The sequence below is a fragment of the Scleropages formosus genome, chromosome 3, assembly GCF_900964775.1.
Source record: "Scleropages formosus chromosome 3, fSclFor1.1, whole genome shotgun sequence".
NCBI lineage: Eukaryota > Metazoa > Chordata > Actinopteri > Osteoglossiformes > Osteoglossidae > Scleropages > Scleropages formosus.
Window position 1 is genome coordinate 34206024 of NC_041808.1, and position 11981 is coordinate 34218004.

At 45.7% G+C, this 11981-nt stretch overlaps 1 protein-coding gene across 7 annotated transcripts; it reads left to right on the plus strand.

Annotated features, from left to right (window-relative positions):
- The first annotated feature begins 927 nt into the window (after window positions 1–927).
- cant1a (calcium activated nucleotidase 1a) lies at window positions 928–10853 on the plus strand. Of its 7 annotated transcripts, none has more exons than XM_018732685.2 (5): window positions 928–1030; window positions 6097–6155; window positions 7536–8216; window positions 9001–9204; window positions 9628–10853. In XM_018732685.2, the coding sequence occupies exons 2-5, from the start codon at window positions 6110–6112 to the stop codon at window positions 9996–9998; spliced, it is 1302 nt and encodes a 433-aa protein (XP_018588201.1). In that variant the 5' UTR covers window positions 928–1030; window positions 6097–6109; the 3' UTR covers window positions 9999–10853. The 7 variants fall into 7 exon arrangements, with proteins under 7 accessions (XP_018588201.1, XP_018588203.1, XP_018588202.1 ...); XM_018732686.2 differs by lacking the exon at window positions 928–1030 and adding an exon at window positions 4605–4835; XM_018732684.2 differs by lacking the exon at window positions 928–1030 and adding an exon at window positions 5712–5841.
- The last annotated feature ends 1128 nt before the right edge of the window (window positions 10854–11981 follow it).

Here is an 11981-nt window from a genome sequence, read left to right on the forward strand (position 1 = left end):
AGTGCTGAACAAGGTGGTCTACTACCAAATTTTTCTGTGCTACAAAATAGTTCATAGCAGTAATAAGTACACTGGCACATTGTCCATAATGCCATTGAACCTGCAAGCTGTTCACCAGCATTCCAGAGCAGGCTTTGGACATCAGAGTTTAGGTCCAGAAGATGACATCTACTGCATTAACCTATGTATCTGAAACATTTAAATCCAGTGAAAGTGAAAATTGTTGAATTTATGTATAGAGACTTAGATATTACCAATGATGCATGCTGTCATTTTTCTTGTAATGGCAGATAATCCAAGTCTTTCTAAATTTTACACAAATGTTACTCAAAAGTGTTCATGTAAATATTATTATGTTTACTGTCTTACATAATCTGGAATAAAAAGTGAAATAAGATGGTTGACTCTTTATTGATTCTTATTTGCTTATTAAGATCTTGTAGGTCAAATAATTTCTCCCACCTGTGAGTTTTCAATCTTAATGTCAAAATATTGTACTTTAAACTCAACGCTTCACATTACAATTACTGATCTGCAAATGTCACAGAAGAACAAATAATGGAGGGAAAAACTGTCCAACAGGAGCTATGAACCTGCAGTCCATTTGCTCCAGGGGGCCATAAAGCACAAATGTTACTTTGAAAATAACACCAAAAAATGTTCTGTTTTTCAGTGAAATAAAATTTTCTGCTCAGTTTCACTCTGAGTTGTATCCTGGAGTGGAGTTAGAAAATTTCTCCAAATTCCAAGCATATTTCTATGAGGGGTCCACCATTTTCATTAGATTTTCAAAGGCCTCAGAAGAGGTTAAACTTGATGGCCATTTCAGAGCAGTATAGCAAGGAACCCCCGCGCGCCTAGCGCTACTACAACGTAAAGTGCGTAACGAGAACGCCGCGCATGCGCACAGCCCGCCGCCATCCCCGCTGCGCTCCTGAGGGCGGAAGAAGTGCTGCAGGCTCATGGAAAAGGGATAGGAAACGGCGGCGGAAATATGTCTGCCCTTTCCACAGGAGGTCTGCAGTCTACTGTAAGTATCACCCGAATGCATTTAATGGGGAAACGTCTCCACATTCCGATGTTACAAGGTTTGAGAGCTGACGACGCACGCAGCGATTCGATTTTTCGCTGGCATTGGCGGCGGCATTTCCTCGCTGCACGCACGGCATCGCCCCGCAAGAACCCGTGCGTTTCGTTCGATATATAACCTGCCTGCCCTGTGCGTTTGGCTCGGGGAAGGTCCGAAAGCCCACCGCCCGCATGAAATTACAGAAAAGTCGGTAGTGATCGGGAGCTGGAGCGGCCCCCTTCGGGCCGATCGGCGATCGCTGCACCAGATCGGTGACATTCCCCCGCGTGGCTGTCAGTGGCGGGGCGCGAGGGGCCTGTTGTTACAGTTTACTGTCACGCCCCGTCCGACATGTAATGAAAGAGCGTTGATCCCCAATCAGTCACCGCTGAGTTGTGGACAGATGATCTGCATTCTGCTCCGTGCTGCGACATCTGCATCTCCAGGCTGGGGTAATGAGAGTGTATCTTTGTTTACACAGATTTACACAGTCATTCCCGCACATACACGCAGGGAACATGTGCAGCAGAATTAGTCAGACAGAGCATCCAGGATGAGCTTCAGACTGATTCCAGTTGCTTGTGTTAACCTGAGTAATAATATCATGTGGAATGGCTGCTAGTGTAGTGGTTAGAGCTGCTGTCTTTGGGTGCAAAGGTTGCGGGTTCGAATCTTGCACAAGGAGCTTACCCTGAATTGCTCTAGTAAAATTGGTAAATAATTGTAAGTTGTTTTGAGGGAAAGTGTTGAATAAATGTAATATTGTCATTTACATTTATTTATTTAGCTGATGCTTTTCTCCAAAGCGACTTACAGTGTTGAGGTTACAAATATTTACCCATTTATACAGCTGGGTAATATATTACTGGAGCAATTTGGGGTAAGTACCTTGCTGGTATTGTCACTTTTTCTTCTTTGCAGTTATGGATCTGGATGTTGCTAGATCAGTAGGAAAGGGTAGATGTAGTGTAAAGGCTAAATGTATTTTCTGATATGTATCTGCCCAGGGGGGTTGTGACACTTCTCGTACTACTGGGCCAGGTACTCCTGCGCCAGCATCCTCACCCTCATCCTCAGTGAACCAGGCACACTAGCATAGACCAGCTTCCCATCTAAGATACCATGCCTATCTTAGTGCCCTTTGCTTCCAGTATAGGTTCTAGACCGCCCCATTGCAGCACAGGACAGAGTGGTTTTTGTTGAATGAATGAATGAATGAATGAATGATTGATACGTGTTCCTATGTAGTGATGACACGCAGGCATCTTCTGAACAGACTCAGGTTTCCGTAAATCAAAGGGAACTTAACCAGTGTAACAAAATTAGGTCAGCATTTTAAATTCAACTGTTTAAGACAAGAGCATGGGTATTTGTAATCCCATATGTATTTTTGTCTATTTCCAGACATTCTCTCAGGCAATGCAGTATTCTCCCAACTTATGGAAAAAAAAACCCTACATACAATGAATGCTCGTGAATAAAGAGTGAATGAAGGCAAATGGGTGTATCTCAGGATATGACTGTGTTCATAAATTGGGGAAGCTAATTATACTTATTTTTTTTAAGGATGTTGTGGTGGATGTTTTTAAGGTTTGACTTCACAATGCATCTTGAGGCAGAGAGAGGTGGTGTTTGTGATGGTCTAGGTGCTGAACTTGCATGACTTTGCTTATCACAACTCTGCAAGTCAGGTGAACTCTGTACAGCGTTGGACTGTTACCTTCTCCAGGCCGCTGGAGCAAAGTTCTTCAGTGCTGACATCAATGAATGCAGGAGAAAGCCTATCCAATTGTTGTTTGTTGAATTTGCCCCTTTGGACCCAGATCATGCAATGATAATCCTCACTGTGCTGAAGTCCCAGCAGGTTCTCCGTCCTACTCTGGGTAGTGGTGATATAAAAGCCAAACCTTTACCCTGCAAGGAAAGCTGTGAGCATTTTGTGAACACTGGGGAAGAGAGTGGCTGCCTTTCTTGGGGGGAATATGCCATCCGTCCAACGACTGGGGAGGAGAAGACGGAAGAAACGGGGTAAATCGAAGTGGAAAGGAGCTACTTTAGCTTTATTTTGTTCTCTCTTTCTCCATCTATGTATGTATGAGTGTGGGGTGCGTGTGTGTTTGTTTGAAGGCAGTGGGTGCAGAAGCTTCAGGCCTCTATAATGCTCTCAAACAGAAGAGTGTCTTTGATCATGCTGTTTACACCCTGGGCCTGGGAAGCTAGAGCTGAAGCACTGCTGGGGGTGTTCCTTAAAGTGCCCCGTACTCATCAACTCCGATCAACTCAGGTTAATCTTAACCTGTACGAGATATAATTTGTTTAAAAAAAGGGGCTGTGAAATGGGTTTCTGAATACCAGCCAGGTTTCTTTTCCGTAAGGTCCATCTGTTGTGTTCCGAGTACCGGCTGCAGATTGTGCTGTGGCTTCAAGTAGCTGTGTGAGGAAGACAGCAGCATGGTGGGAATTGGTCTCCCGATGCTCAGGTTCATATCAGTTCTTATTGTTCGGTTTCATACCAGTGCCATCTCGGTCCGTTTTTTTTTTTTTGGTCCACTGATGCCTGCTTTTTTTTTACATTACTGCAGACTCGTCTCATGTCCACCTGAACTGCCAATAAACAAAGTTAGACCGTTCGGTACGGCCAAAGCCCCTTTCCACTTTCCGCTCTCTTAGAAGCTCTAGTAATAACCATGGCAACTGTCACATTGCAAAGATGCAAAACATAGTTTTACTGAAAAGTACAGGTGCATTTTTACAGTCAGAGAGTGCGTTAACATTTAAACGGCTAAGCTTTAAGCCGTGGTTGCGCAAAGCTACCAAAGACGTCAGTAGAAGTTATAACCTTCTATAAAGTGAAGGCGCGGCATTCATAATAATTCACCACCGTCGTGATACAACACAAGTTGGACAAGATACAGTTTGTCAGTCTGTATGTATGCTGGGTATTATTGGCATGGCTTCCTTTGATAAGTTACAATTTAAAAAGAAATACACTACAGGCAGTCCCTGGATTACAGACGAGTTCCGTTCCTAAATCTGTCTTTAAGTCAGACTTGTACGTAAGTTGGAACAGTTAGGTATGGTTTGTATCTAACGTGTTAGTCAAATGTTTGATTTAGTATGTAGTATATTGTGTACCTTTCGATGCATAAAAAACACTAAAGAACATTATAGAAACACTTCCGGATACATTAAAACATCTTTAAGATAATAATAATAATACAGTAATAATAATACAATGTAATGATAATAATAAGAAATGTAACTACAGTATTTATAAGACATTGAAAGAGATAATAAATGTTACTACAGTATTTATTATGGGGGAGGGAGAGAGAGAATGTGTGTGTGTGGGTGGGGGTATAAAAAAACATTAAAGAAACTTGAATGTTCGCTTTTCCAACGTTCGTTCACGTTTCACCTTTTTCCGATCACTTTTTTCCCCACTTTAGTTTCAGTTGTGATTGTTTTCCTTTTCTTTGATGCATGACAGTCACGCTTTGGTGCCATGGTTAGGAGGGTAAAAACAAAAATAAAATTAAAGCCAAATACAGTAACGCATGAGACAGCAGTTAACAGGGACATGGTCCGTGTCATACTGAGTGGGCAGGAGACTGAGGTGTGTGTGTGTGTGTGTATGTGTATGCGTATGCGCACACGCGTACTCCCAATCGCGTGATCTTTATTGTTGGTACACAAGGGAGCAGTCGAGATGGACGTCAGAAGTGGGAACAAGGGAGCGAGGAGAATGAGGGACTTGGAAGGACGGGTAGGTTGTGGTGGGTTCTTTCAAAAGCGCAAGAGAGACGGGTTTCTCAGGTGAGCTTCCGCAACCAGGGTGTGCCGGTATGGCTTCTTTATACCCCCTGCTGTGATTTCGGGCAGGTGTGGACATTCGTGGAGAGGTTGTGGGCGTTTACAGTCTGACTGAAAAGAACAAAGTCTTTGTCCTACTTCAGGCTCACGAACCGCTGTAGACGCGCGATGTTTAGATGAACGCTTCGTTCTGCCCAAGTACTTGTCCAGGCCATGGTGACATCCCATCTGGACTACTGCAGTGCTCTCTTGTGTGGCCTTTCCGCTGCTGCCATCAAACCTCTACGGCTGATTCAGAACGCTGCTGCCCGAGTTGTGTTTGACCTTGCCGAAGCGTTCCCATGTATCTCCCCTACGCGTTTCTCTGCACTGGCTTCCTATAGCTGCCTGAATCAAATTCAAGACCCTGGTTATGGCCTACAAATGCATCAATAGAACTGCTCCCAGCGATATACAAGACTTGATCAACTGCTACACCCTAACTTGACTACTGTGCTCTTCCACAAACACATCAGGAAATCATACTTTTGCTTTTTCTCCACTAAAATGTAAAGTGTGGTAAAGTACTGAGCATGTCATGTACAGTATCTATAAAAGATTCCATGAATGTATATTTTGCTCCTAGCCTAAAACACCAGGCTTTTATTATAGAGATGTATGAGATGCAATGTATTGTAGACAGCTGGAGAAATGTTGAGGCTCGGAGGCGGTGTTGGGGTTATACTACACATTTACATTCAAACTTGCTTAACAAGTCTGTCAAAGCAGTGGGTGGGATGATGGCTGGGTGGGGCCACATTTCAGTGGTTGAGGGTTTTCTGCACTTCCTGCTCTACCTGCTTGAGCTGCCTACATTGGTGACGACACCACTTTTGGGCTCCACGTCCACAGTTGCACACTTGTTCTTGTCTGTCTTGCACTGGAGCAACACATCCGGCAAACGCTTTCATTCCCCCAAGGTATGTGCCTGCCGGAGGGGATCTGACGTAGAGTCCAATAATGATAAATTCACACAGAAGAGTGAACGAAGAGGGGTGAGACCTTTCGGAATTTCTCGGCGACAACTCTTCAATGACAACGATGCAGATAAATTACACGTAGAGTAGCCGCAGCATTGCCGTTTACCTCTTACCCTCCCGGTTTACTTTATTGTCGAGATATGACTCTTTGTTTGTATTTGCTGTTAATATATTATTTGTTTTTCCTTTTCATAGCTTTGCAGCCTTTATGTTGTCTGATCCTCTCAGGTGCCAAGAGAAACTGAAACATATAGGTGAGAGCGAAATTTATGATGCTGAATATTTACATTAGGTTGCTGAAGCTAAAGACTGGTAGTTACTGCTCTCCTTATGGTATGATAACCCTTCCCCTGAGATCGGGTCGGGCTAGGAGTCAGGTTCCATAAACAGAGCACGGTCGCTGTCATGGTGTCCTAGGGGACACGGCACATGGTCTCCCTGGTGCCGGAGTGAACTGCATTACTAACGGCCAGTGATACTGAAGACCGGGGCTTGTTTGTTATCTAGGGTGTGTTTGTTTAATCACTCCATGTTGCATTTTTTCTTCCCCTTTGTGGACCGGTGATATAAAACTGGCTAAGGGTTGAGAAACAGGTTTGCCATCAGCAGCAAAATCTTGTTTCATACAGCAGGAGGGAACACCTGCAAAGCACTCTGGGAAATTACATGCTCTGGCCAGACTTTGAAGGTCCAGGGATTTGAGAAAGTGGCATGTCCTTGTGATGGCCAGTAGATGAACAGTGTGTGGCCCCAGACATTACCTAACACACAGCGACTCGCATAGCATAGCATAGCTGCAGGAGCTGAACCCTTATCCCTCTGTTGAACACGTGTTGAAATCTGCCCGTATCCCCGAGTTGGGGCGGTGGCATCATTATCAGCAGAGACGTGGTTAATTATCAGATGTTAACATGTTGCATACATCAGATGCAGGAGAGTTTACCACAGTAAAGTCCTTTGAGCAAATGCTTACTGCCTTTATGTTACGCTTTTCTGCAAAACGACATACAGCTCGGAGTAAACAAAAGTGCTTTTCACAACAGGCAAAGAGTATTGGGTGCAGGTACTTTGTCCGATATCAGTGTTTCTGCCAGCACACCTTACAGAAAGTAAGGCGAAGAGGTAAGGTGGAGGTACCACAGGAGTAGCTGCTATAGGTTGGAGTCTGACAGGAAAGTCGTGGTCAATGTTGTGATGCAAATTTATGGATTTGTTAGGATATCAAGAGGCAAGTGTGTCTGAAAGAGATATGTCCTGAGACCCTTCTTGAATGTTCAAAGGGATTCAGCAGTCATGAGGGCAAGAGGGAGCTCATTCCACCGTATCGGTCAAAACTGCGGAACAACGTACTTTTCGATTTCGGACCTCGTGTGTGTCGTGTCTTGCTGTGTTCTAGGGTATACAGGGGATTATGTTACTGCGAAATAATGAGGTATACTTTTAATAAGATACAAAAATCTTGCACATAGTGAGCTCCGTGGCTGTCGCTAATATTTTGGGTTTTGTTTTTCCTTTATTTGCTCTTACTTACTTTCACCTTGCTGTATCCCTCCACCCTTCTCTTTCCTTCCTCTTGGTCCATTTCCCTGCGCTCCGTCATCCTCTTGCTCTTTCCCTTCTCATGTGTCCCTCAGAGTCCTGTCCTGGTGTTCTCCCCATGCCTGTGATCCCAGGCTCCCGCCTGCTGGGTAGAGATGAACCTATGAACCCCCTACGCATCTCCGTGGGAGGCCTCCCCGTGTTCTCCACCATGACCAACGCCACAGACTCCCGCTTCCGCTTAAAATGGAGGGCCATTGTGGCAGTAGCTGTGGCGCTGACCTTGGTCCTCCTGTTGTATATGCATGGGCCACCAGGGGGCGCCAGTGCTCATAAACACTCCCCACGTGGCAACGGCTGGAGGGTTGGCCGCTTCAAGGGGGCGGCGGTGTCAGGCGGGCACTACAACGACACCTACCCTCTGAGCCCACCCGAGCGCACGCCGCAGGGGGTGCGGTATCGCATAGCAGTCATCGCTGATCTGGACACAGACTCTCGCAGCAAGAAGCCCTTGACATGGTTTAGCTACCTGCGGCGGGGCTACTTGCTGGTGTCGGACAGCGGAGACCGGCTGGCTGTGGAGTGGGACCCGGACCGCGTGGTGCTGGAGAGCCACCTGGCAGAGAAGGGTCGCGGCATGGAGCTCTCGGAGCTGGTGGTGTTCGACGGGAGGCTCTACAGTGTGGATGACCGCACCGGAGTGGTGTACCGCATCGACGGTGACAAGGCTGTGCCCTGGGTCATCCTACCTGATGGCGACGGCTCTGTCCCCAAAGGTCAGTGGGGTGGCGGCAATGGTTTCTCTTCTCCTTCGTCCAACTCGGACACATTCTTCAGACTTGTTACATAAAGCATCCCAGGTAAAGGAGGAAAACACTGGACCAGTTATATTGTGTGAGCGACATAACGAAAAATATATTTAAGCATTCAGACGTCTTACACGGCTGTATGCCTGCGTATTTGGATATGAAAAGTGTCACATCTTACTGTTTGTTTTGTAGACCGACCGGTTTGCTTTTCGTGAATAACAGCAAGTTTGAACATTAACAACGACAGTGATACTTTCACTCTGCGGTGGACTGTAGTATTTCCATTGATCGAGACCTTTCAAAGGCGGCACGAAACCTTGTGGGAAAAATATGTAGAGCTATGCGAAAACGCCCCCGTTATTGTTTGCTCACGTTTTCTTTTGCAGAAATCATCAGTTATTGGGCAGCTGATAGCGTAGTGGTTAGAGCTGCTGCCTTTTGTCCCAAAGTTTTCAGGTTTGAATCCCACCTCCAGCTGTAGTACCCTTGAGAAGGTACTTACCCTAAATTGCTCCAGTAAAATTGCCCAGCCGTATAAATAGGTAGATAATTTTAAGTATCTTAACATTGTAAACTTCATGGGGGAAAAGCATCAGTTAAATGAAATGTACTTGCAGAGGCAGTTTTGTTTCGTGTTGTACTGTATATGTATTCAATTCAAATTTCCTCAGTTCTGTACTTTAAGTACTGATTGTGTATCTGTATGTGTATCTTCACAACCAAACGCCGACCCCCCCGTCCTCCTTCCCAGGGTTCAAGGCGGAGTGGATGGCCGTGAAGGATGAGCGTCTCTACGTGGGCGGCTTGGGAAAGGAGTGGACCACCACAACGGGCGAAGTGGTCAACGACAACCCGGAGTGGGTCAAGGTGGTGGGCTTCCAGGGCGATGTGGAACATCAGAACTGGGTTCCTCAGTACAACGCCTTGCGGAGCGTCACTGGGACTACTCCGCCAGGTCAGGCACGGGTTTGAACAACGCTGTGGCGCGTTTAGTCTCCAGATGGCAGACCCTTCTGCCCTTTCTCGGCGGCGTCACCACATCGAGGCTCCCCCGTCTTTCTCGTTCATTGGGAACTTGTGTGATGCCTTTCCCCTCCTCACTCTTGCGCTACTTTTCCTTCTCATGTACAGTACTGTATCAGTAGACCATCTGCTCATCTTTCCTCTCCCCCACTCAAGATAGCAGAAACCACAGCTGTCAGGCCTGTCTTGTCTGATTTTGTCTCTGTCATCCAGTCTAAAGCACCGTCCCTAACCCCTTTTTTTTACCGGTGGGGCAAAATACAGGCTTAAGGGGTGGGAAATATGTCAGTGGTATGTAGTGGACCGCCCTAAAGCCCACCCTCATTCTCACGTTGTCTCTCCACCCGCTGCTCAGGGTACCTCATCCACGAGTCGGCTGCCTGGAGCGACACGCTGCAGCGTTGGTTCTTCCTGCCTCGGCGCGCCAGTACCGAGCGCTACGATGAGGCAGCGGATGAGCGCCGGGGCACCAACCTGGTGCTCAGCTGCTCGCCTGACTTCCGGGACATCACCTCCAGCCATGTGGGCCAACTCATACCCACTCACGGCTTCTCTTCTTTCAAGTTTGTGCCCGACACTGACGACCAGATCGTGGTGGCCCTCAAGTCCGAGGAGGACGCCGGCAAAATCGCCACATACATCACAGCCTTCACACTTGACGGCCGTGTCCTGCTGCCCGAGACCAAAATTGGGGACGTCAAGTACGAGGGGTTGGAGTTCATCTAAAGAGGGGGGGATGTGGGGGGAGGATTGTGCTCTGGATAAAGACTTATCTCCAGATGAGGACTGCTTGCTAGTCCTCCCTTTTGACTTTGCCTCACTTTCCTTCCCTGAGGCTGTTACCACACTCCTCCAGCAGGGGGCACCCTGTCAGGATCATGCCCTCGTACCCTTTGAAGGCTCCCTCCGAGTCCGCGAGCAGGAAGCACCCTGCTGAGCGCTTCCTCCACAGCCTGCTGTTGTTACTTGCACACTTCAAAGCTGCTGTCTGTTGCAGAATGTAACACCGGAAGAACAAGTTAACGGGTCCACTTGTGAAAGAAAAGTGGGGTAGAAAAACCGTATTGCACATTTTACATGCTTGAAAACAGTAACAGATGTTGCGTTGTGAAATATAGCACCACGTGGTCACATACTGTTCAATAAGAAATCATAAAGACGTTGTTTAAAATAGTGTTTTGACTTGTTGCTTTTTCAACCATGTTAAACATTGTTTTCCATTCTTATTTCAAACTATTTTTAAAGGACATTTTGACTTATTTTAGTGTTTATTAATTTTCAGACAATGAGAACTTCCGGAATTATGACTCTCACCAATGGTGGAATTGTGTGTTTTAGTATGTTAATACAAGGTGCTGTTTTTTTTGAATATCTGCAGCACTGACGTTAGGGCACCGGTTAGCGGTATGGAGCGACAGCAGCTGTTCCGTGAACGATTGTGATGTTTCTAAGGTAAATGTCACATCTGCAGTGTCCTTGCCTTAACTGGAATGTAAAACTTCACAACGCGAACGCCAAGTTATCGGAAACTGTCACGTGAGCTAATATCGGTATGATGCACATGAATACAAATTTAAAAGTGTGTTTCTGTGGTTACCGTATATGTGTTCTCTGTCTTTTCTGTTTAAGATCTGGTGATGGCGTTGAGAAATAACTCTGCAGTGTTGAGAAATCTTTTTTTTTATTTTTTTTTGTGTTCTGTAGTCTTTCCTACGAGTGCTTGATTTTTAAACTTTAAGGACCAAAGTCTTTTTTTTTTTTTTTTTTTTTAATAATTGGTATTTTTTTGTGTGCCTCAAGGATTGTGAACCTTATAATGAGCTCAGTGGTTGCTGTTAGAAATGTTTTTTTTTTTCTTTTTTTTTTTTTAACCCCAACACTTGACATTTCACTGTTTGAAATGTGAAAAGACTTTCTGTTCTACAGAAGATGTTTGGTCTGACAGCTATGTTCTTTGGTTGGTGACAGGTAAGCTGGTGAAGAAGTTGGTTTCTAACACAGACACACTAAACTAGAATGAATAATACAGTAGCTCCCCTTATCTGCGGATTCGCTTCCTGCACTTTGTTACCCACGGTCAACGGAGGACTGAAACCATTAAATGAAAAATTCCAGAAAGAAACAACTCATAAAAATTTTAAATTGCGTGCCGTTCTGAGCAGCGTGATGAAATCTCGTGTTGTCCCGCCTGGGACGTGAATCATCCCTTCCTCTAGCGTATCCACGCTCTATCCCTTACCCACGTTAGTCACGTAATAGCGTCTCAATTATCAGACCGACTGTTGTAGTACCGCAGTGCTTGTGTTAAAGTAACCCTTTTTTTTAAAAAAATTTTTTAAATAAAACTTTATTTAAAAATCTATACTTCTGAGGACCTGGCCATTGGTCCTTAGTTTTCTTTCTCCTTCAGTATATGGAAAAAATACAGTATGGGGTTCGGTGCTATCCACGATTTAGGGCGTCCGCTGGAAAAAGTATAGGCTTCTCGTCCAGCGGGACATAATTTCTGTCAAAAGGATGCGCAGCGCTCTGCACACCCAATGTCTATAACCACTTGTACCAAGCAAGGTCACAGCAAGCCAGAGCTGAACCTGGCAACACAGGGCCCAAGGCTGGAGGGGGAAGGGACACACCCAGGACAGGATGCCAGTCTGTCACAAGGCACCCTAAGCAGCACTTGAACCCAAGACCCACCCCACCACACCACAC